The sequence below is a fragment of the Oncorhynchus clarkii genome, chromosome 32 (genome assembly GCF_045791955.1).
Source record: "Oncorhynchus clarkii lewisi isolate Uvic-CL-2024 chromosome 32, UVic_Ocla_1.0, whole genome shotgun sequence".
Lineage (NCBI taxonomy): Eukaryota > Metazoa > Chordata > Actinopteri > Salmoniformes > Salmonidae > Oncorhynchus > Oncorhynchus clarkii.
This window is the reverse complement of record NC_092178.1, coordinates 20,192,913-20,219,048: the sequence shown is the minus strand read 5'-3', so window position 1 is coordinate 20,219,048 and position 26,136 is coordinate 20,192,913. Positions and strand designations below refer to the sequence as shown.

Genomic DNA, 26,136 nt, shown 5'->3' with positions numbered 1-26,136 from the left:
AATTTGGCTAATCTACACTTCTGTATTATTATATTTTAACAGCATTATTATATGTTGTAGCGATGGGTTAGACTAGGAGAAGCCTACATAACCAACCCATGAAGTTACATTTTACATCCATATGGCCAGCTATGTAAACTTTAACGTTGATTTATCATGCAATAGATGTTGTTCAATTGGTAACATACATTTTTGTCTTCTTCTAATGCCTCTTCAGGGGAAAGTAATCTAAAAGTAGCGGAATGTAAACAGATTACATTACTGAGTTTGGGTAATCCAAAAAGGATGTTGCTGATTACAATTTTTGACAGGTAACTAGTAACTGTACCGGATTACGTTTAGAAAGTAACCTACCCAACCCTGTCTGCATTCATAGACACACTTTACTCAAAGCCAGTGGCATGTCGTTAGTAAAGATAGAAAAAATTAAGGGGCCTACACAGCTACCCTGTGGAATTCCTGATTCTACCTGGATTATGTTTTAGAGGCTTCCATTAAAGAATGGAATGTATTGAACCTTTCTGGAATTTTCCAGCCCTGAATGGGATATCTTATTCATCTAGTGTCAAAACCACATTTTCCTCCTTTAGCTTATTTTCACATGAATCACCCAATACATTCAGTGCAGCTGTGTGACCATATCACTCCCTAACCTAATGTACTGTACCTTCCACATGGATAACCCCATAGAATTAGAAATATTTTCACCACAACACTTTGGTGTTGCACAACTGTTTCAAAGACTTGAATGACAAATACTCAAGTCTTGATAGGTCACATACCACTGACATATACACACATTTATCAACAGAAAACCCCCCATAAAGAAATCAGTGACTTTGATGATTATATTACATTAAATTATTTTTCGTATATGTACTTTACAGCCAAATAAATCATTGAACCTTCTTTGAGTAAATAGTGAGTTTTATTTGGTATTTAAAAATGTAAACTATTAAAAATACTTGTTAATAAAATATACATATAAATGTCATTAAGAGTCAGTTTGGAAGTGGCATACGTTGAGGAGACCACCGATTCTGTCAGAACCACAGAGCTACAGTATTATCATGGCATCCATGTTCAACTGATAAAGCGCTAAAGCAAATACTAAACGCTTACTGGGGTCCCGCATTTGTGATGTGCATTCATGCTATGTTCAAAGACATTCTAGTATGGAGCCTAAGTAAGTATGCTAGGCCTACATGTTGAAATCTTTCAAATAAGCAGATATGTGTAGATCACCTCATATCTTCCAAAAAATGTCTTTAGGTAAAAATGTTGTTAGGTCATTTTAATCTATTGGGCATTAGTACTGGTAATTCACATTTCCATTTCCCCACAGTACACTTACATTTTCCCGTTATCATAATACAAAGATAAACGTATGTCAAACCCAGCAGTTGTTTATTAAAGACTGCATGGTCTCACTCTCAAGACAAAACGCTCCTGATACCCATCCTCTTCCATCAAACACAGACATTCTCTCGAACAACAACAACAAACACTCAGCCCACAGAACCATCTTGGCATGGCAGCTTTGAGTAGGCCTGAATTCTAGTGAAGGTGCCAAACGCTGCAATGCAAGGTGATGGAGTGCCGCACTGCAGCCTACTCTGATTCTCTTCATCTCTATCCCCCATCTCTCTGGTCCAGTTGAGGGGCCACACTGTCCAACTGTTCAGGGAGCATTCTCTTTCAGATGGAACTTCTCCGCCATCCGCCGGGCGCTGTAGAAGGACACACTCATGCCCACCATGGCCATCGTCATGGCGATCTGGTTGATGAATCCTTTCTGCGGCTGTATCTGGACTTCACCTGAGACCTGTCTCTGCCAGGGGGAAGAAACGAGCACGCACACATACACACACACAAACACACAAACATACACACACACACCCCGACACACACAAGGTTTGGTCAATTTATATTGGCATCAGTTCACACAGCCCCTACTGTTTTTGAACTGTGAAACAATCCTGTTCTATTGTTGCCTACTTTCCAAGTTTCCTTTACGCTGGCACTCACTATGAATATTTGAACAAGGAAATTAAGGATTTGAGTTAAGGGCACACAGTGCTCTTTCCACACACATTAGCAATGGCACTGATAATAAAGCCAGTAGGCAGGAAACAGTGTCCCATAGGTTGCATGTCTCTCATATTTACAGCTCTCATAGGACAGATCCACACCACGGTAACAGAATTCTGTTTCCTGATAGGAATAAGTCTTTGGTATTGTTTTATTCACATCTGTGAGGCAGGCATGCAAGATAATACGCTAACATCAAAATGATCCTTTATTTAAGAAAGTACAATTCAGCAAAAGCTTCAAACGATATGAGCTGGTTCTTTCAGTGAGAAAAGCAGTCATAAGTGTTGTATTATATAATCACTTAAGGTCTGCATCTGTAGTTCACTATGAAATGTTAATGTCCACTTTTCACTGTGTTGTTATCCATCACAACTAGCCTACAGTACAATGGATCCCTATGCTAATATATCAACTTTCCAAATAAACTCTAAAAACAAACAGTGTGTCCAGGAAATAAACTATAAACCAAGGTTTAAAATCATCCCTAGATAGACAAGGTCACCTGGAGGAGACGGAAGTATCCAGGGGTCAGGCGTCCCAGTCTAATGAACATGTCTTCAACTGTGAGTTCTCAGATTAGTCCAGCACCTGCCAGCAGAGAAAACATAAAATATAAAATATAAATGTAATCACCAGAGTCCTCAATAGACACTGAGGCAAAAACATTGACAACACAATGAAAAATGTAGTTTTAACTACAAGACTCAATAAGCAAGCCCTCTTCCCATATCAAGCCAAAAGCACAAACTCAGCCTTGGAGGTAAACAAGCTAATCAAAAATATGTTCCACTGTTAACATAGACGAATAAGGACCAGAATGATATTCTGAGACATTTATCAAAGGACAGTACTACATGAACAAAAATATACATGGATTTCACATCACTGGGCAGCAGCGCACCAGCCAGTCAGACTGAGTTTTTCCCCAGACAGAAATATTCCTCAGCTTCAGCCGTTCAGGTGGCTGGTATCAGACGATCTTGCAGGTGAAGAAGCCAGATGTGGAGGTCCTGGGCTGGCGTGGTTACACGTACAGTGCCTTGCGAAAGTATTCGGCCCCCTTGAACTTTGCGACCTTTTGCCGCATTTCAGGCTTCAAACATAAAGATATAAAACTGTAGTTTTTTGTGAAGAATCAACAACAAGTGGGACACAATCATGAAGTGGAACGACATTTATTGGATATTTCAAACTTTTTTAACAAATCAAAAACTGAAAAATTGGGCGTGCAAAATTATTCAGCCCCCTTAAGTTAATACTTTGTAGCGCCACCTTTTGCTGTGATTACAGCTGTAAGTCGCTTGGGGTATGTCTCTATCAGTTTTGCACATCGAGAGACTGAAATTTTTTCCCATTCCTCCTTGCAAAACTGCTCGAGCTCAGTGAGGTTGGATGGACATTCGTGAACAGCAGTTTTCAGTTCTTTCCACAGATTCTCGATTGGATTCAGGTCTGGACTTTGACTTGGCCATTCTAACACCTGGATATGTTTATTTTTGAACCATTCCATTGTAGATTTTGCTTTATGTTTTGGATCATTGTCTTGTTGGAAGACAAATCTCCGTCCCAGTCTCAGGTCTTTTGCAGACTCCATCAGGTTTTCTTCCAGAATGGTCCTGTATTTGGCTCCATCCATCTTCCCATCAATTTTAACCATCTTCCCTGTCCCTGCTGAAGAAAAGCAGGCCCAAACCATGATGCTGCCACCCCCATGTTTGACAGTGGGGATGGTGTGTTCAGGGTGATGAGCTGTGTTGCTTTTACGCCAAACATAACGTCTTGCATTGTTGCCAAAAAGTTCAATTTTGGTTTCATCTGACCAGAGCACCTTCTTCCACATGTTTGGTGTGTCTCCCAGGTGGCTTGTGGCAAACTTTAAACAACACTTTTTATGGATATCTTTAAGAAATCTTCTTGCCACTCTTCCATAAAGGCCAGATTTGTGCAATATACGACTGATTGTTGTCCTATGGACAGAGTCTCCCACCTCAGCTGTAGATCTCTGCAGTTCATCCAGAGTGATCATGGGCCTCTTGGCTGCATCTCTGATCAGTCTTCTCCTTGTATGAGCTGAAAGTTTAGAGGGACGGCCAGGTCTTGGTAGATTTGCAGTGGTCTGATACTCCTTCCATTTCAATATTATCGCTTGCACAGTGCTCCTTGGGATGTTTAAAGCTTGGGAAATATTTTTGTATCCAAATCCGGCTTTAAACTTCTTCACAACAGTATCTCGGACCTGCCTGGTGTGTTCCTTGTTCTTCATGATGCTCTCTGCGCTTTTAACGGACCTCTGAGACTATCACAGTGCAGGTGCATTTATACGGAGACTTGATTACACACAGGTGGATTGTATTTATCATCATTAGTCATTTAGGTCAACATTGGATCATTCAGAGATCCTCACTGAACTTCTGGAGAGAGTTTGCTGCACTGAAAGTAAAGGGGCTGAATAATTTTGCACGCCCAATTTTTCAGTTTTTGATTTGTTAAAAAAGTTTGAAATATCCAATAAATGTCGTTCCACTTCATGATTGTGTCCCACTCGTTGTTGATTCTTCACAAAAAACTACAGTTTTATATCTTTATGTTTGAAGCCTGAAATGTAGCAAAAGGTCGCAAAGTTCAAAGGGGCCGAATACTTTCGCAAGGCACTGTAGTCTGATGTGAGGCCAGTTGGACGTACCAGCAAATTCTCTAAAGCGACTTGAGGCGGCTTATGGTAGAGAAATTAACATTAAATTCTCTGGCAACAGCTCTGGTGGACATTCCTGCAGTCAGCATGCCAATTGCACGCTCCTTCAAAACTTGAGACATCTGTGACTTTGTGTTGTGTGACAAAATAGCATATTTTAGAGTGACCTTTTATTGTCCCCAGCAAAAGGTGCACCTGTGTAATGATCATGCTGTTTAATCCGCTTCTTGATATGCCTGTCAGATGGATGGACCCCTCAACACTGTCATTGGTTGCACTAATTGCACTGTTTGTCAACAACCTGGTTCAAGTGTTCATGACGTTACACTGAATAAGGCAGGCACAGTGTTACCAAAAATGTGGTGTTTTACCCAATAAATTACAGGGAGTTTATGTATATACAGTACAACTGAAGTCGGAAGTTGACATACACTTAGATTGGAGTCATTAAAACTCGTTTTTCAACCACTCCACAAATTTCTTGTTAACAAACTATAGTTTTGGTAAGTCGTTAGGACATCTACTTTGTGCATGACACAAGTAATTTTTACAACAATTGTTTACAGACAGATTATTTCACGTATAATTCACTGTAGCACAATTCCGGTGGGTCAGAAGTTTACATACACTAAGTTGACTGTGCCTTTAAATAGCTTGGAAAATTCCAGAAAATGATGTCATGGCTTTAGAAGCTTCTGATAGTCTAATTGACATCATTTTTTGAGTCAATTGTTGGTGTACCCGTGGATGTATTTCAAGGCCTATCTTCAAACTCATTGCCTCTTCGCTTGACATCATGGGGAAATAAAAAGAAATCAGCCAAGACGTCAGAAAAACAATTGTAGACCTCCACACGTCTGGTTCATCCCTGGGAGCAATTTCTGAACGCCTGAAGGTACCACGTTCAACTGTACAAACAATAGTACGCAAGTATAAACACCATGGGACCAAATCAAACCCAGAACAACAGCAAAGGACCTTGTGAAGATGCTGGAGGGAACAGCTACAAAAGTATCTATATCCACAGTAAAACGAGTCCTATATCGACATAACCTGAAGGCCGCTCAGCAAGGAAGAAGCCACTGCTCCAAAACCGCTATAAAAAAGCCAGACTATGGTTTGCAACTGCACATGGGGACAAATAACGTATATTTGTAGAAATGTCCTCTGGTCTGATGAAACAAAAATAGTACTGTTTGGCCAAAATGACCATCGTTATGTTTGGAGGAAAAAGGGGGAGGCTTGCAAGCCGAAGAACACCATCCCAACCGTGAAGCACGGGGGTGGCAGCATCATGTTGTGGGGGTGCTTTGCTGCAGGAGGGACTGGTGCACTTCACAAAATAGATGGCATCATGAGGCAGGGAAATTTTGTGGATATATTGAAGTAACATCTCAAGACATCAGTCAGGAAGTTAAAGCTTGGTTGCAAATGGGTCTTCCAAATGGACAATGACCCCAAGCACACTTCCAAAGTTGTGGCAAAATGGCTTAAGGACAACAAAGTCAAGGTATTAGAGTGGCCATCACAAAGCCCTGACCTCAATCCTGTTGAAACTTTATGGGTAGAACTGAAAAAGTGTGTGCGAGCAAGGAGGCCTACAAACCTGACTCAGTTACACCAGCTCTGTCAGGAGGAATGGGCCAAAATTCCCCCACCTTATTGTGGGAAGCTTGTTGGAAGGCTACCCGAAACGTTTGACCCAAGTTAAACAATTAAAAGGCAATGCTATCAAAAACTAATTGAGTGCATGTAAACTTCTGACCCACTGGGAATGTGATGAAAGAAATAAAAGCTGAAACAAATCATTCTCTACTATTATTCTGACATTTCACATTCTTAAATTAAAGTGGTGAGCCTAACTGACCTAAAACAGGGAATTTTTACTCGGATTAAATGTCAGGAACTGTGAATAACTGAGTTTAAATGTATTTGGCTAAGGTGCATGTAAACTTCTGACTTCAACTGTAGAGTGTGCGACTCTCTTTATTTATTTCTATAGACATGGGATCCTACCACCACATTTTGCTAAAAGGGAACTAAACTCCTTGGCAACAATACCCAGCATAAACTTCTCTAGAATGCACTTTTAGCATCTCATGTCCATGCAATTTGTTCTGCAACAAGGACTGCAATTCATGTTGCAAATTAATACAGGAGTTAACCAGCAAACCACAAAATAATGCAGCCCAAAAGTACACAATAGCTGCCAACATAGCCTCTTTTATCTAATTTTACACTGAATGGTGCCCTCTTTCTTACATCACAGAGAAACCAATGAGTCCTACATTTCAAACTCAAATTCAAAAAGACATGATCCATTGGAGCTTTTATAGGCCCAGAGTCAAGCAAACTTCAAGTCATGATGACAGCAAAATAACAAAACCAGTGATAACCATGACATGAAACCAATACCACAATTGAGAAATAACTTCAGAAATACCCTGAATTTTAGGAGAAGTGTAGAATATAATCTCACGGAGAGAGAGAGAGAGAGAGAGAGAGAGAGAGAGAGAGAGAGAGAGAGAGAGAGAGAGAGAGAGAGAGAGAGAGAGAGAAATGATCCAGGACATGATCCAAAGGAATCCCGGTGAATCCTCACCTTCACCAAGCCCTGCAGCAGCATCAGCCCAGACACCATCCGAAACACTAGAAGAAAGTGAAAGCCTGTGATACTGAGGAAGCTCCTATGTGCCCCTGGTCTTTGTAAACCCCAGTCCCATCCAATTGGCTCAATTGACTCAAGCTGAACACACAGACACAGTCTCGCACAGACAGACACACACACACACGCATAGACACACTCTCTCGCCTTACTGCATAAAAGCCTCAGCCTGTCAGATATGGTTTTGTCATCCAGTCCAAAAATGGGAGGATGAGGAGAGGGGAGTGTGCTTCTGTGCAGCATGGTCCACGCTTGAAGAAACATGTGTGTTAACACGCTGCAGGGGTGTTATGTAACACTTCGGACTCACCAAAACAGGACCCTTTCCAATAGCATCCACTGTAAGAAGCAGTCAATGATCCCAGCAGGAAGTCATTATAATGACTTCTAATTATGAGAACATATCTGACATTTCTGGAAGACTTCTTGCATTGTATATGTTCAAATTATTGTCTGAAGGCTTGGTTCTAATGTTACATACTGACCACACCACTCGGTCGCGTGTGAGAGTGGTGCAAAATAAATGTCACATACATGTTTATTCAATCATTGCACCCACACTGCTTGCGAGCGTCAACAAGCATGCGTAGCCATGCGCTAAAATAGAACTTTGTCATATTTGTGATGCTCGAAGCACTGTAAGTCCTGCCTCTCCCATCTCCTCATTGCTTTTTAGGAGTATATACCCACGTGGCATCTTATCATTGGTTTTTAGGAGCATATGCCCATGTGAGTGATTGAAAGATGAACTGAGGTCCACACTCCAGTCCAGGTGGTTGTGGGAATGCACCTTAAAGTTGGTTGCCAACCGCCATATAAAGTCCAAATAAGAAGAAGCCTGAAGGAGGAGAGATTAGAAACAAACTTGGTTTACTGTTTTATCTGTGGATTAATTGTCGGAGTAGAGGACCTTGTGCATTTCAGGTAAAATAACAACCCAATGTTTATATCCCAGGACAAATTAGCTAGCAACAGCAAGCTAGCTAGCTAAATGACCGTAAATGTTTAATGTTTTTTGACCTGTCCCCAAATTAATATAATTGGTTCAGAGTTTGTTTTGATATTTAAACCTGCGTGTCCTGATCGTGTCTGGTGTGGTTGGACAAAATCAACTTGCTCAATGATGTATATAAACCCTGGATTGCTGATGCTATTTAATTGCCATTGAGAGGCTTTGAAGTCACCAACATATTGGTACTCCCCAGTTGGAGCAGTCCTCCATAGGAATGAATGGAATTCGACAGTATTTAAATTAAATGTTTCAAGGACCAAATTACATGTATTAGTAAATGCATTTATATAGCTTCCAAAATATTTTTTACAACGGTGGGAGAGTGCGATGGCTTCAGCACAGCGCCCCGTTAGACCTCTTTCTGTGTTTGCAAACATAGCTGCAAGATGGTGATGCGCAAGTTGGTGGCAGGACAAGGAGGAGTTCTTATAGTACTCCAGCAAAAAAAGGCTCTATTTACATGTTGCTTGTGGGTGCATTTCACACTATTTTTGAATTATAATTTGATTTTAAGGCTTGTATAAATGTCATGCTTAATATAATGTTTATGTCATCATCGCAAATCAACTGCATTATATATATTTTTTAAACACTTCAACCAGTAAAATGTCTCTTTGGCTTTTGCTACAGCCTATAATCAATGAGCGTTAGCATTATAGCTAACAACTGCTGCATCCAAAATAGTTATTTTGCAAAGATCACAACCAAATATAATCTTTGCGACTGTTCAAGCAAGAATCAAAACATTATTGTAAGCGTATGACAACCCCAGAAAGTGATTTTGTTCAGAAGTAATAAAAACATAAATCTAGGCTTTGTTGAATGGGAGTATGATGGCAAAGGCTTTCTCACTGCCGCCAAAAGTCACACGCATCTGTGCATGACGTCAGTGTGTCGTGTACTGGAAAGTGGTATATAACCTTTCATTATGTGGGGAAAAAAATGTATCTTCATCCAACACATCCAGAACTAGTGGCCTGACCACAGCACAACCAAAGACATTTCCTTTATGGAAACAATATTTTCAAACCAAAGGAAAGCAGGAAAGCGCCATCTTCCCCATCTTGACACACTAGTTGCCTTGTTTAGTATGGGTCTTTGTCTATAGTCTGCAGAATACAAACATGTGTAGTCATGTTCAGTTTGGCCACAAAAGGCAGTCAATTTGGAGGGGGAGGTAGACTACAGGATGCTGATTGTGGCCTCCTAAATGACTTCATCCGTCAGCCTGCACACTCAGTAAATTGAAACATTATTGCCAAAAGCAGATGCTGGTAACATACTGGTCTTGATGTAAACTGCTAATCACATCACAAAATAGTTTATACCATCACGAAACATGTGAGGAAGTAGAATATTCATCATAAAAAGTATCTCTGACATCACAAATGAAACACCTTGTGCACTGAAGGTCAAAATGAGGTGATGTCCTCACAAATGATTGTGAATTCTGTCGATTGCTACATCAATATTTAAATATTGATAAATTCCACACACAAAAAAAATCAGTCCTAGGCACAATGACAAAATTCAGTTGCAGCACAATTTTAATTAATTTCAAATCTGTTTAATCCATCCATTAATATCTGTTCCTAGTAGATACTAGTAGTCTAATTTTGGTTGTTCATGCTGGATTGATGAATTCCTGTCTGTATGTTCACTCTGAAGCGAACACACCAAATTGTACATGGAGACCTGTAGTAAATAGTGAACAAACACTGAGCAAAGCTATAAGAGGAGGTGGGGTATTTATTTGACTGATACTGTGTTGAAATACTCTGGGTCCTCAGTGGCAGTGGGGAGTTTCCTCAGGGCTCCACCCTGGATGGGCACCCTCTCCAGTGCCAGCTCTGTATTGGCCAGGGGCCCTCCTGTCAGGTGGGCTGGAGTGCTCTCTACAGTCATCACCCGCCCACAGAATTTCTGAAACACACACACACAATTGTTTTAAGGCGGTGGGGAAATCAGAGCAACAAATTAAGCATGGAAACAGGGGGTCATGGTATATGGCCAATATAGCACGGCTAAGGGCTGTTCTTAAGACAAGATGCAATGCGGAGTGTCGTAGGTCGTGGTATATTGGCAATATACCACAAACCCCCGAGGTGCCTTATTGCTATTATAAACGGGTTACCAATGTAATTAGAGCAGTAAAAATAAACGTTTTGTCATACCAGTGTTATACCTTTGATATACCACGGCTTTTAGCCAATCAGCATTCAGGGCTTGAAGCACCCAGTTTATAATTATCAATATAGTACAGTACAATATCTGCATCACAATGACTTACTGTAATTTGTAAGCCATGAATCTGTGTAGGATGGAATATAGCTTCCTTTGGTTTAGGTCTGGAAGAGTCAATAGATCTCTCCTGATGCTCTTTTGTCTCCTGAAATAGAAATTGATAAAGTAATCAATCACAAAGTCTTCCCTACAAATAGCACTTTCAAAGAAAGATTAATTGCTTGAGGCGGACATAGGACAACCTTTAAAATCTTGTAGTTTGATGTCTTTGCCACAAAATGCTCCCAAGACTGGGCTGTAAGCTCCTGCTGTTTCCAGTTGGAACGTATCTGTGAAATTAAGAAATAAACAGAATAACTTAGTCAGACCTTAATTATTTTAGAGCCCTTACACACATTGGGGCCATTTGACCCCAGCTGATATAATGTCACGGGCACGGGCACGCACGCACACCTCTGTATACATGCGTTTCTCCTCAATGACGTCCTCCTTGTCCCGTTGCTCCAGCATGCTGCTCTGCTGTGTGATGACTCTCCTGGCTGTGTCCTCTGTCATCTTAGCAATGGTATCCAGGGCCTCTTCGTCAGGGGTGACTGGTCTCACTCCCTCCAGACTCAACTCTTTGGAGATCTCCTCCCACACCTCGCCAACCTATTGAGATAGCTTACCGTTCAAAAAAACTGTTTTTCTTCATGATTTGACATGGTCTTTTTTTCTTTGTCAGTTTGACACTGTTCTGACTGATACGGATATCATATCAAGCTTATTTGTGTGTGACTGACCTGTTATAAATGTACATTCTAGGATAGGCTAAGAGAGGACACAAATGTTCACCTTAAAGTCCAGATATCTGGTGACAATGCTTAGGGTGATATAATCTTCCGTTGACAATCCAGGCAGGGCTTCAAAACCTGGAATCAGAAGCATTATTTTACCCAAGGAAACAACTCACAAACACACATTACTGTAAAGCATACACTTGTGTTCATTTCAAAATTTCAGGGTGTTGGTATGGCAACTGCTCGGCATCGGTAAGGTGCTACAGAGGGTACTGCGTACAGCCCAGTACATCACTGGTGCCAAGTTTCCTGCCATCCAGGACCTGTATACTAGGCGGTGTCAGAGGAAAGCCCAAAAAATTGTCAGTGACTCCAGTCACCCAAGTCATAGACTGTTTATTCTGCTACCGCACGGCAAGTGGTACCGGAGTGCCAAGTCTAAGACCAAAAGGCTCCTTAACAGCTTCTACCCCAAGCCATAAGACTGCTGAACAATTAATCAAATGGCCACCGGACTATTTACATTGACACCCCCCTCTCTCCATTTGTTTTGTACACTGCTGCTACTCACTATTTATTATCTATGCACACCCCTCACCCCTACCTGTACAAATTACCTCGACTAACCTGTACCCCCCCGCATACTGACTCAGTACCCCTGTATATAGCCTCATTATTGTTATTTTATTGTGTTACTTTTTACATTAGTTTATTTGGTAAATATTTTCTTAATTAACTCTTCTTGAACTGCACTGTTGGTTAAGGGCTTTTAAGTAAGCATTTCACGGTAAGGTCTACACATGTTGTATTCGGCAACATGTGACAAATAAAGTTTGATTTGATTTAATCTGTCCCTTGAAAATAGTAGTCAATTGTCCTTTACCAAGTTTACAGAAGACAGAGTAGATCTTGGAGCGAAGGTTCTCAGACACATCCATCACTGCAGCACTAGGCCTGTTAGCAGGCAGTGATACCTGGGAATCCTCCTCCTCTTGGTAATAACACAGAATAGGCTTCTTGGGATCTAGCCATAAAACAGAAAAAAAAGAAGAAAAAGTTCTAGCTTTAGTAGTTTTAGTAGTAGGATGTTACTGTAGCTCCATTATGAAACAGAGGCAACATTTACTGTATTATTCAAAGAGTATTGACCTCACTGCATAGCATTTCACTGTCCTTGTGTGATTGTTAACAGCAGTAATCCCACTTAATTTGAATGATACCATGGACCCACCTGAGATCCTTCCATAGAGGTCTCTGCTCACCCCCAGCTCTGCCTCTTCCTGCCTCCAGAGCTGTAAGAGTAGCCCCGGGGTGGTCAGGCTCTTCTGCCCTCGCCAGGCCAGGATGTGAGACATCGTCTTGGGGTTGTCACACAGCTCCAGCAGGGTTCCAAGGACCACGTTCTGCATGTTCCTAGGGCTCGACTGCAGGTAAGATGGGTTCAGAAATTCAACATGGTGCAGCAGAAAAAGTACTGCTTGAGCTACACCTAAGGATGCCACACCAGATAGTGTACTTACATGAAGCAAGTCAAGCAGAAGGAAAATGCCTTCTTTTTCCAAAAACACATCTTCTGTGGTGTAGCATCCAACGATACAGGACCTACAGTAAAACAACAGCCCACAAATAAGAACATACAGTACAAGAGTCACAGATGGAAGAAGTAAACTGATGTATTGGTAAGTGAACTGACCAGACACAATCCACGGTGGAGAGGATGAGTTTGTTGTGTCCCAGGCCACTGTAGAACTTCTCAGTGCTCATCTTGAGGAAATGCACCGTCATCTCAACTCCCTCCGATCCAAACAATTCCTGAGGCATATAATAGCATGGAGTTAAACCCATTTTAGTCTCCATTTAAATTCAATGAAAGCGAAAACATCATAGTGCATTGAGGCTTTTTAACTGCTGTTACGAGGGTGAGTAACACATAATTCTCCAATATCCTCTTTGAAGATGCTGTATTTGTATATATTAGGGATCCCCAATACCTGCTGCCAAGGCAGCAGCTATTCTTCCTGGGGTCCAAACACACTAAGGCACTTACATAACATATAAAACAAAATATAAAACAATATATCATATAACATTATTACACCACTACATATCTATAATACAAAATGTATAATACCACCATACAACAATATTACAATGTATGTGTGTGTAGAGTGCGTGTGCTAGCGCTTGTGCACGTATGCGTGTGTCTGTACCTTTCTGTGTGTCTCTTCACAGTCCTCGCTGTAATCAAGGTTCTTGACCTTAGTTTTACCTTTCTGTGTGGATTGTTCTCGCAGAGTGCTGACAGGATCAGCTGAATGTCAGCCTTGATCTCCAAGGTAATAACGTCCTCCTCCTCAGGACTCCCCTCCATCTGCATAATGATCACTGGGAAAGTTGTGCTCAATATTATGGAAAAACACAGATACTTTGAGAAGCTTGCATTTGGAATCAAAATCCAAATATCCATAATAGCTGTAATATTCCAAAAGGGGAGGTAACGCCTGTCATTACCAAGCAGCTGGCTGATGGCTCCTTGATCAAAGAGGTCCTGGTTGATTGCTTCGTTGCCTAGAGACACCATGGATCTCAGCAGCCTCACACAGTAACGCATCTGAGCCTTCTTACTGCCCCTCCCTCCAGTGCCATGGAAACTATGGCCCTGTCCAAAGTAGGCATCTGTTGGGCATAAACAATGTGATACAAACAATAGTTGCAGATCAAACTAAGTGACCAATTTCAAGTTCCATTAAATTCATAGCTAAGTCATCATAAGTGGCCAAACAAATGTGAGGTACCAGTCTCTGAATTACTCCCACCATACAAGCCAATATATGAAATTAAGAACATTGCTTTGGAGAAGTCCATCTGCAACAAACGTTGTCTACACACCACTACATCTGTTCAACTCCTGTCCAAGTTCGTGGTAAGTTCCCAGGGTGCCCCCTCTCCTCACCTCGCTCAGTGCACCACTCCAGCAGCAGCAGAAGGCAGGTGTTTCCCTGGCAGATCATATAGTCATCCAGCATCAGTGGAGCCACGGTGGCCAGAGTGGCCAGAGCCTGCAGTTGCAGCTCCTCCTGCTGGACAGGGGTCCAGTTGCGTGGCCCTGACTGGCCTTCAGGAGGAGCAGCAGTGGGCTTCACTAGGTGGAGCAGGGCCAGGACAACATGGCCCTCTTTGAACAGCTGGTAGACACAAACATCATGTATGAAGTTACAGTTTATAACACATCAGAGAGTATGAATAATTTGTATGTACTCTGGAATGTTTTTCAGACTATCAATGGCACACTAACATTAAATAATGCAGCTAATCGATCGTTCACATTACGGAAGTAAAATACTCATTCACCTGCAGAGCAGATAAGTCTTTTGACATGACAACAACCAGATTTAGTAGCAACCTTTTCATCTCAAAATCTTCATTGTTATAGGATAGCTTGAGGTTGCGGACCAACGGGTTGTGACTCTTGACTTGGATACAAAGAAAAATTATATCAAAATAGTTCATGACCATTCAACTTCATTTGGAAGATAAAGTAAATATGTTACATGTTATAATGCATCAAACATGATCACTACTTACAAACACATCATTTATATATATATATGAGGCAAAAAAAGAGGCTTACGTTCTGGAAATGTAACAAAAAGAATGAGCTGCTTGGCAAATAAACTCTCCTGTAAATGAGGACAACCACTGATGAGAAGGCAAACAAATATCAATAACATGTGATGCTTGAAGTGTGGTATGATTATTGACAATTGATGACATTCCTGTGATTTACTTCCTGCTTTGATTTAGTAATACAATTTGCTTACAATGAGTGGAGATTTGGGGTTTTCAGCTATGAGAGTTGTGATCACCAGTAGATCATTCCTGAGTTGGAAGTCGTAATGTCGAAAGCCATTCAGCAGCTGGTGCAAAAATGCCTCTTTCAGAGCCCTATGTTTGAGACGATAATAATCATTAGTACTTAATTTCCCTTCACATATTACACAGTTAATTTGTAATGGTTGTAAACACTTTTTCAATGTGAGTACTGTTTATTGCACTCACTCATGCAGAATGTGAATGAGCTCTTAAAAATGTAGGTAAAAGTCACATACATAATACAGTCCATGTTGCTCAATTGAGCTGTAACCTCCTCTTTGCAACCTCTCTCCAGCAAGTTCCATAGGATCTCCGAGGAGCGGAACAGGACTTGCCCTGAAGGGTCTGGCTCATTCATATGGAAACAGATCTGCTGTGCCCCCTGTGCCTTTAATATTAGGCTACAGTTCACATCTGTGTACAAAACATACATGTGACTGTATGAGGTGGAATAAATAGAGAATGACTCCTTGACATTGACAGAGGTAAACTGTAAGTTACTGCTATGATTGGTCCTTCTTTAAAGAGCTACATTATCTCAAGAGCTACTTTCTCTGATGAAGGATGAAGGGCTCCAATCCAAAGTAGTGCACTATAAAGGGAAATAGGGTCCCACACAACCAATGTTCTGACTTTCTCTAGGTCTGGGATTTCTGAGACTATGCCAGTTGGGAAACATACAGAAACTAATTCATACAGAAACTAATTCACCAGTCCTTTATAGCAATTCATGTTTGAATTGTTATTTACCAGATGAGCTGGAGAGCATCTGAAGAGTCTGTAGGACCTGGAGCTTGACTGCAGGCTGGTTCTCCAGGAGGGCCATGGACAGGACCAGAGTCTCAGCCAGCCCACTCTGCTCCAACAGCTGCACCCTGTAGCCTAGGCTGGTAGGGTGGAGTCCTACAGGAAATAGGATATTACAACGGAAGACAATAAGCATATTTCTATGAAGTGGTACACCATTTCAGACAGGTGAATGTCTTACAACGAACACAACCTCAATATCATTTAAAATGGCTCACTCATTGACTGTTTAGAGAATCTGTGAGAGGCAACAGCTGGCTTTGAGGCAGCTGCAGGCTTTGAAAGACTGTCCATACCATCCACACTGTGTTTTGATGTCACAGAGCTGTACACGGATATAATAGAGTGGCAGATTTGGTTCCTCACTTCAGCGTTTGGCACCCTCATCAGGAACCCTGCAAACATAAAATAAATTGGTATCACTTTTGGATGACCATAGATGCTTGTATGACCACAGCAGTACTGCATGCGTTACGTACCCATCTGAGAGAATGATTCTTTGACAGTCTGTGCGTAGGTCACTTCATCAGAGGTCTTTTCCTTTAGAAAAGGAAGCCTAAGTAATACAAGTTATAGTCTGTAAGCTTGTATTTGGTTTGAATAAGCAAGAATAACCGATTAAACAAGCAACAACAACTTACCGACAAATCTTCAGTAAGTCACATAGCACTGAAGTATATTCAGGATGATCTTTGGACTTCTCAGCACAGATATATAAAATCTTAAAAACATCTGCCAGCTCTTTCAAAAGCTTGAAAATGTAATTTTAAGGACAAATAAGCACATGAAGAAGTAGCCTAACTATGGAAATAATGGTGTCTAAAAATACCCCATGGAGACATACAATATCTCATAAGTATAATTATTTCTGGGCAATAAAAATGCTGAACCCAAAAATAATTAGCTGGTAATTGGGATCTAGGGAATTCAATGTGTCTACATTTGGTACTCGGAGGACATGACACTGCCTAACAACATAGGCTTATCTATTTCCAAAACATCATTAGGGGATATGAGTCAGAAGAGTTTACACCCTGGAACAATTAGTTCTGAACAAGAAAATAATCAATCAGCCCAATGAAATCCAGAAAAAGTCAGGTAAGAAGGATACAAAGCCTTGTTGACATCTCTTCACTACTTTCTTCAAAGCAAAAATCTGTCTCTCTTTCAAAGTAGCCTGAAGCAGAGATAGAAATGTTTGATTAACATTTGGCATTTCCATTGAATTAATAGCTTAGTTTATGATTTTGTTACTAACCTAGTAATAGTTTAATGATTATGTTGACAAATATTTTCCACTTACTGCTAAAGGATCCTCAAGAAAATGTATCACACGACTGAGTTCAATAGGTTTAGTGAGAACCTGAAAAAACACATGAACGCATTTGATAAATTCACATGAATCCAGATTCCTAAGACAAAGTGAACTTTTATTTGAAATGCATGACAAAGTAGTTTAAAACATGTCAAAGTAGAAAAATATAAACAACTTACCTCCTGTTTCTCTTGATCATTGTCTTTTGCTATATGTTTGATAACTGGGATCGCATGTTTTCTTCGATGCACTTTGGCTTTCGATCCAGTTGAAGTTGTCAAATAACTTTTAGTCATTGCAGCCTCCGATGCAAGCATTGCAAACGCGTTTGTGCAAAAAAATACCTGCTTTACAGAGTTCCGCGTGTACAACTGAAATGTTTCAGTTAGTTGACATAACAAATATTACAAATACATGGAAGAAAATAACTACAGTCGATGCCTCACAAAAACACCGACTTCTGTGTTGGCCTCAGACCTACCTATGTGCGCTTGTATCCGTTACTATGGTTATCTCCCTACTACCACAAACAGAAAATACCACATCTCGAAACGCCTACTTTTCCCGTTCTGACACACCGGAAGTGGGGTTTTGGTGACAGCATTCGCCATTATTTCATTGACAGAATAACGACAACAAAGGCAGATTGTAAGAATTAATTGTTATCAATCGTCTCAAACAAATTAATAAACTCTGAATCGGAAAAAGAGCACAGTCTGCCATGCTGACAGATGCAGGTTAGTGCGTATATATCCAAATTGCACGCATCTGTTAGTTGTGGACAGCTGATTAATGATCAATTGGGCAGCAGGTTAGCTTCATGTTGGCAATCTCTATTACAATCATTAAATATGTTTTATAACTAAACCTCATTGTTCTATCAGTGCTATAATGTCCCTGTGTTTTCATATTAAAGCCGATAGTATAGCCGCTAGATCTGCACTATCATCTAGGATTGATGTGCCCAGCCGGTAATACCAAAGATTTGTATAACTAAACCAATATTGACCATAGCCTGTCGTTTCCAATGGGAACAAATTAGTCATAATGGGCAAGCACGAGCTAGCGAGATCCTATTGGCGCGTTTTGGCATCATCTGCATATTGCCATTAGGGAACGCCTCCTTTGTGAAGTGCTCTTGTGCAGTAACTCAATTCGCCTTTGCACTCGTTCTAAACAACGCGTTTTTTATTTTATTTTGCAAAGGGTAAAGTCGACAACTTAGTCCACTCTGTTTATAACAGATTATATTGAGATCAAATGTTTAATCGATGAGAAAATGTGCAGAATCTCGGCCAAAATCCATCTCGTTCCATCTTCTTCCACTGCAAGCCAGTGAGCAGCTTCTTCTTCTACTTCTATGGTATAATGGCGTAACAATCAAATGTACAGTCGGCCACCAACTGTGCAGGTGGGTAATAAGGATCCGTCCGCAAAAAGAAAACATTTGCGTTAAAATAAAAGATCAAACTACCAAAAAAAATAAATGAAAAAAGACAAAATGAACCTGCTTTTCTGTAAAAAAAATAAAAAAACGTTTTTTTAAATCAGGTCCCAACACAGGTTCAGAAGCCTCCTGTGAGGGCGGGACATTTCCTAGCAACAAAAGTCCTTGTAGTGTTTCTGCCGTGAAGGCTTGGAGCCCCAAAAACTTCTCAGTTGCAGATATAATGATATCCAGGTTATTTGACTTCTTAGACACTTGTGCTGTACAATTAATCACTGTGGCTATAAATGCCACAAAAATCCACCTTCACAATGAGTGTATCCAGATCACCCGATTGACTTAAAACACTAGCAACTGATTGCCAGGACTACCTGGCATGATGACGCCTTGCTGTCCCCAGTCCACCTGGCCGTGCTGCTGCTCCAGTGTCAACTATGTCGACTAGTGTCGGCTATGGAACCCTGACCTGTTCACCTGTCCCAGACCTGCTGTTTTCAACTCTCTAGAGACAGCAGGAGCGGTAGAGATACTCTTAATGATCGGCTATGAAAAGGCAACTGACATTTACTCCTGAGGTGCTGACTTGTTGCAACCTCGACAACTACTGTGATTATCATTATTTGACCATGCTGGTCATTTATGAACATTTGAACATAGTGGCCATGTTCTGTTATAATCTCCACCCGACACAGCCAGAAGAGGACTGGCCACCCCTCATAGCCTCGTTCCTCTCTAGGTTTCTTCCTAGGTTTTGGCCTTTCTAGGGAGTTTTTCCTAGCCACCGTGCTTCTACACCTGCATTGCTTGCTGTTTGGGGTTTTAGGCTGGGTTTCTGTACAGCACTTTGAGATATCAGCTGATGTAACAAGGGCTATATAAATACATTTGATTTGATTTAAAAGAAACTGGTTTATCCTGTCACCAAAAACGGTGTCTTGACACACCTAATCCGCAAATTGCCGTTCCCATACCGCTTTTAGGACGAGAAGATCCAAGGTGCAGACTACTTTGGCCACAAAGATGTTGCTGGTCAGTGCATGAAGGTCCTGCGTGAAGTCTTCAATGAGCAGGTAATGGAATAACCCTCTACTAGGAAGAGAATATTGCGCAGATGACATTAATGCACAGATTATATTACTACACAGATTAAGTTAGTACACAGATTACATAACATTACTACACAGAGGGCATTACTACACACATTACATTACAACACAGATGACATTACGACACACATTACTACACAGATTATATTACATTACTACACAGATTACGTTAGTTACTACACAGATTAAATTAGTTACTACACATTACATTACAACACAGATGGCATTACTACACAGAGGACATTACTACACAGATTATAGTACTACATTACATTGCTCCACATATTACATTACTACACATTAGATTTTCAAGATATTCAAGGTCTCCCTTGTAAAAGAGGTCTCCTATCCTCAATGGGACTTCCTGGATAAATAAAAGGTTAAAGCTGCAATATGTAACTTTTTTTGTATTATCCTGTACCTTATCCTCATTACTTTTCCATTGTCTTGGCCAGGAGTTCCTAGAGAAAGTGAAGTACTTTGATGTGGTAGAGCAGACATGTGGTCTCAGATGTCATATGTCTTTGTGAAGACTGGAGGCCTATGACATCGTCGCTGAAATGTCCAAGGAAAAGTGTTCTTTGCTGGGGAGGTAAGATCCATTTTATCATTCTAACCCCATGTATCACACTATAGGGCTCATATTCATAAAGTGTCAGAGTATAATTGATAATCTAGGATCAGGTTCCACCAGTCCATGTAATCTTATTCTAAAAGGCACAACCTATCCTGGATCAGTACTCCTACTCTTGAGACACTTCATGGATATAGGCCCAGGTCTTCACAGCAAAGATAATATTCGTGAGAGTAGATTTTCAATGCATTTCATTCTTTGTCTTTTTCTCTCCCCAGGAAACGTTCCTATTTGAGTGGCGTCCGTGAAGCAAGTAAAATCGCCTTACCTGTGAGCAGTCAGTCACACAATACCAGCATGACTACATCGCAGTTGTACAGAGCAACGCTTCAGTTCCTCACTCAACTGAGTCACTACGCTTTTAAGTGGTGTTTTCAACCAGTGTGTCCTGTACCTCGAGTGTGAGCAGAGATGACCAATGCTGTTTGTAATGCGCCAATGTTATGGACATTGAATCAATGTGGAAAACTGATTGGATTTGCACAAATTAACATAAGGGAATTTCATAATTTTCTTACCCAGCTTTTAACCTACATTACGAAATGTTTTGTTGATTTCACGTTAGTTGACAACTAGACATGGAACTGACGTCTGTGCCCAGTGGGACACCTCGTGTTGGTTTAGTTGGAGATCACTGTAATAAGAAATTAAAAGATTGGCAGCGCAAGTATGCTTCTAAACAATTAATTTTGATGTACAAATGGACATACAGTATTTCTGTTATATGTGGATTGTTTGTCAATAACTATTTAGTGAGGTGCATGCCAATGTCGTGCACACATCACCAATAGCTTTCAAAGTTCCAATGTGTTGGTACAATGAGCGCTTAACTGTTGAAGTAATAAAAGTTGATAACTTAAATGGATAAATGAGTACTTTTGCAGTAGCACGTTTGTGTTTTATAATGATGAATTAATTATAATTTCTGTTTTCAGAACAAAACTGGGCCTGAATATACTTTAAATTAACAAGATAGAACTGCCAAAGGGGAATGAGTTGCAATCTACTGCAGAGATAGCCTGCAAAGTTCTGTTATACTTTCCAGGTCGATGACCAAACAGTTAGAGCTTCTAATTTAAAAAATGAATCTCTCCAGAAATAAGTCTCTCCCTGTTGCCACCTTTTATAGACCCCCCCTCAGCTCCCAGCTGTGCCCTGGACACCATATGTGAATTGATTGCCCCCAGTCTATCTTCAGAGTTCGTTCTGTTGGGTGACCTAAACTGGGATATGCTTAACACCTCGGCCGTCCTACAATCTAAACTAGATGCCCTCAATCTCAAACAAATTATCAAGGAACCCGCCAGGTACAACCCTAAATCCGTAAACATGGGCAACCTCATAGATATTATCCTGACCAACTTGCCCTCCAAATACACCTCTGCTGTTTTCAATCAGGATCTCAGCGAACTCTGCCTCATTGCATGCATCCGTTATGGGTCCGTGGTCAAACGAACACCCCCCCCCCCCATCACTGTCGAACACTCCCTAAAACACTTCTGTGAGCAAGCCTTTCTAATCGACCTGGCCCGGGTATCCTGGAAGGATATTGACCTCATCCCGTCAGTAGAGGATGCCTGGTTGTTCTTTAAAAGTAATTTCCTCAACATCTTAAATAAGCATGTCCCATTCAAAAAAATTTAGAATAAGAACAGATATAGCACTTGGTTCACTCCAGACCTGACTGCCCTTGACCAGCACTAAAACAACCTGTGGCGTACTGCACTAGCATCGAATAGTCCCCGCGATATGCAACTTTTCAGGGAAGTCAGGAACCAATACACACACTCAGTTAAGAAAGCTAAGGCTAGCTTTTTCAAACAGAAATTTGCATCCTATAGCTCTAACTCCAAAAGGTTTGGGACACTATAAAGTCCATGGAGAATAAGAGCACTTCCTCCCAGCTGCCCACTGCACTGAGGCTAGGAAACACTGTCACCACCGATAAATCCATGATAATCGAGAATTTCAAAAAGCATTTCTCTACGGCTGGCCATGCATTCCTCCTGGCTACCCCAACCCCGGCCAACAGCTCCGCACCCCCCGCACCTACTTGCCCAAGACTCCCCTGCTTCTCCTTCACCCAAATCCAGATAGCAGAGGTTCTGAAAGAGCTTCAAAACCTAGACTAGCTGGGCTAGACAATCTGGACTTCTCGTTCTAAAATTATCCACCGCCATTGTCGCAACCCCTATTACTAGTCTGTTCCACCTCTTTCGTATTGCCCGAGATTCCTAAAGATTGGAAAGCTGCCGCGGTCATCCCCCTCTTCAAAAGGGGGTAACACTCTTGACCCAAACTGTTACAGACCTATATCCATCCTGCCCTGCCTTTCTAAAGTCTTCGAAAGCCAAGTTAACAGATGACTGACCATTTAGAATCCCACCGTACCTTTTCCACTGTGCACTCCGGTTTCCGAGCTGGTCACGGGTGTACATCAGCCACACTCAAGGTACTAAACGATATTATAACCGCTGTCGATAAAAGACAGTACTGTGCAGCCGTCTTCATCAACCTGGCCAAGGCTTTCGACCCTGTCAATCACCGTAATTCTTATTGGCAGACTCAACAGCCTTGGTTTCTCAAATGACTGCCTCGCCTGGTTCTCCAACTACTTCTCTGATAGAGTTCAGTGTGTCAAATCGGAGGGCCTGTTGTCCAGACCTCTGGCAGTCTCTATGGGGGTACCACAGGGTTCAACTCTCGGGCCGACTTTTCTCTGTATATATCAATGATGTCGCTCTTGCAGCGGGTGATTCCTTGATCCACCTCTACGCAGACGACACCATTCTGCATACATCTGGCCCTTCTTTGGACACTGTTAACAAACCTCCAAACGAGCTTCAATGCCATACAACACTCCTTCCGTGGCCTCCAACTGCTTTTAAATGCTGGGAAAACTAAGTGAATGCTCTTCAACCAATTGCTGCCTGCAACCTCCCTCCCAACTAGCATCACTACTCTGGACGGTTCTGACTTAGAATATATAACTACAAATACCTAGGTGTCTGGTTAGACTGTAAACTCTCCTTCCAGACTCATATTAAGTATCTCCAATAAAAAATAAAATCTAGGATCCACTTCCTACTTCGCAACAAAGCCTTCTTCACTAACGCTGCCAAACATACCCTCATAAAACTGACTATTCTACCGATTCTCGACTTCAGCAATGTCATTTACAAAATAGCCTCCAACACTCTACTCAGCAAATTGGATGCAGTCTATCACAGTGCCATCCGTTTTGTCACCAAAGCACCATATACCACCCACCACTGCGACCTGTATGCTCTCGTCGGCTGGCCCTCGCTACATATTCATCGCCAGACCCACTGGCTCCAGGTCATCTAGAAGTCTTTGCTAAGTAATGCTCCGCTTTATCTCAGCTCACTGGTCACCATAACACCCACCCGTAGCACATGCTCCAGCAGGTATATCTCACTGGTCATCCCCAAAGCCAACACCTTCTTTGGTCACCTTTCCTTCCAGTTCTCTGCTGCCAATGACTGAAACAAATTGCAAAAATAACTGAAGTTGGAGACATATCTCCCTCACTAACTTTAAGCATCAGCTATCTGAGAAGTTTACTGATCACTGCAGCTGTACACAGCCCATCTGTAATAGTCCATCCAACTACCTACCTCGTCCCCATAGTTTTTATTTACTTTTTTTGCTCTTTTGCACACCAGTATTTCTACTTGCACATCATCTGCACATCTATCACTCCAGTGTTAATTTGCTAAATTGTAATTACTTCACTTCTATGGCATATTTTTTGCCTTACCTCCTTATTCCATTCGCACACATTGTATATAGATTTTTCTATTGTTGTCACAATCGTCATAAGGAGCAGACCAAAATGCAGCGTGGTATGTGTTCATGATGATTTTTTAATTAAAGAATTCACTATTCACTGAATACAGACTATACAAACCAATAACGACCGTGCCACTATAATGCTAACTATGCTGACACAAGCAACTAACATAGACAATCACCCACAACCCAAAATGACAAAACAGGCTACCTAAATAAGGCTCCCAATCAGAGACAATGACTAACACCTGCCTCTGATTGAGAACCATATCAGGCCAAACACAGAAACAGACAAACTAGACATCCAACATAGAATGCCCATTCAGATCACACCCTGACCAAACAAAACATAGATACATACAAAGCAAACTATGGTCAGGGTGTGACAATTGTGTTATTGACTGTACTTTTGTATATCCCATGTGTAACTCTGTGTTGTTGTTTATTGTCACACTGCTTTGCTTTATCTTGGCCAGGTCGCAGTTGTAAATGAGAACTTGTTCTCAACAGGCCTACCTGGTTAAATAAAGGTGAAATAAAAAATAAATGTAAAAATGTAAAAAATAAGGATGGTCCATTTGGCTTTAATTATTGACTGGTTCTTGTAAAGACAGTTGTGTATTGGTTGTACTTGCATTGTTTTAGCAAGTAACTTGGACTAATGTCTCTGTAGGAAAGGGATATAATATCCTTTTCATACACAGATCAGATTCCAACAAATTTACCATGGCTGCTTTTTTTATGTCTGTTTTTTCGTATATCTGATACCAGTACCCATTTCAGACAAAATATGCGGTATATTACCTTTCAAACAGACCCTTATTTACCACTTTCTTGAAGGTATATCCCTTTTAGGGTTGTTAAACCATGGGGCTGTTTACATTTCAAAGTAGGGAGATGTTTTTAGCAACAAAACCGAAAATGTCTCTCAGATTGTTGACAACATATAAAGTATATTTTGTATCCAATGTTTATTGAAAACATTCCTACATTTGCACAATGAGCACTTGTCTCTCAAATACATCGTTACAGTTGTTGGTTTGCTAGCTAGAGAATTTTTGCCATATTAGCAAAGACGTCAAAACAAGACATGGTATCAAGAACAAGATAAAACTAGCTGAAACGCGAGCCACCTACGATTCCCCACATTGCAGCTCTTTGTCACTAGATACAGAGTCGGGCCGGTAACCCGAAAGGTTGGTGGAACGAATCCCTGAGTTGACTAGGTGAAATCTGCCGTTCTGCCCCTGAACAACACAGTTCCCCGGTAGGCCGTCATTGTAAATACGAATTTGTTCAAAACTGACTTGCCTAGTAAAATGTGAGAACGTTTACATGCACCGTAATAATTCGATATTAAACTGATTATGGAAGTAGGGAGATTATGCAATAGTCATGTAGACGCTTTACTCTGCTGAGCTTAATCGAAGTAAACATACACTTATTAAAACACCTGGTTTTCTGAGCAATCTTTCAAATTATTAGAACATGTAAACCCCTAGTAGTTATATATGTCCCAACTCGGAATCAAATACGTTTAACAGTATAACTTCTGTCCCCTCGCCCCTACCCGGGCTCGAACCAGATACCCTCTGCACACACAGACAACTGAAACCCACGAAGCATTGTTACCCATCGCTCCACAAAAGCTGCGG

General features: G+C 41.1%; 1 protein-coding gene and 1 long non-coding RNA gene across 3 annotated transcripts; both read right to left on the bottom strand.

The window, feature by feature from the left end:
* Positions 1-936: 936 nt before the first annotated feature.
* Positions 937-7,556, bottom strand: LOC139392252 (uncharacterized). The gene is made up of 3 exons (XR_011629656.1): positions 7,389-7,556; positions 2,597-2,682; positions 937-1,831 (listed from the first exon to the last, which is right to left on the bottom strand). It is a non-coding gene; the product is annotated as an uncharacterized lncRNA (long non-coding RNA).
* Positions 7,557-9,992: 2,436 nt separating this feature from the next.
* Positions 9,993-18,834, bottom strand: LOC139391847 (cilia- and flagella-associated protein 69-like). Of its 2 annotated transcripts, none has more exons than XM_071139440.1 (23): positions 17,661-18,834; positions 17,470-17,529; positions 17,278-17,343; positions 16,808-16,917; positions 16,646-16,722; positions 16,385-16,561; positions 16,110-16,262; positions 15,596-15,773; positions 15,308-15,431; positions 15,118-15,166; positions 14,838-14,959; positions 14,440-14,671; positions 13,998-14,162; positions 13,756-13,871; positions 13,180-13,298; positions 13,007-13,088; positions 12,718-12,910; positions 12,370-12,510; positions 11,542-11,618; positions 11,161-11,358; positions 10,950-11,036; positions 10,754-10,852; positions 9,993-10,386 (listed from the first exon to the last, which is right to left on the bottom strand). In XM_071139440.1, the coding sequence occupies exons 1-23, from the start codon at positions 17,796-17,798 to the stop codon at positions 10,213-10,215; spliced, it is 2,937 nt and encodes a 978-aa protein (XP_070995541.1). In that variant the 5' UTR covers positions 17,799-18,834; the 3' UTR covers positions 9,993-10,212. The 2 variants fall into 2 exon arrangements, with proteins under 2 accessions (XP_070995541.1, XP_070995542.1); XM_071139441.1 differs by having other exon boundaries at positions 16,463-16,561; positions 17,661-18,516.
* Between the last annotated feature and the right edge of the window lie 7,302 nt (positions 18,835-26,136).

Bases quoted from the DNA above. Each gene is read 5' to 3' on its own strand.
- LOC139391847 (XM_071139440.1), bottom strand. From the start codon at position 17,798: ATGCTTGCATCGGAGGCTGCAATGACTAAAAGTTATTTGACAACTTCA. The intron at 12,911-13,006 runs GTAAGTACACTA...TCTTACCTGCAG, and splicing joins TTCTGCTTGACTTGCTTCAT to TCGAGCCCTAGGAACATGCA. The intron at 10,387-10,753 runs GTAAGTCATTGT...TGTGTGTTTCAG, and splicing joins TTCATGGCTTACAAATTACA to AAATTCTGTGGGCGGGTGAT.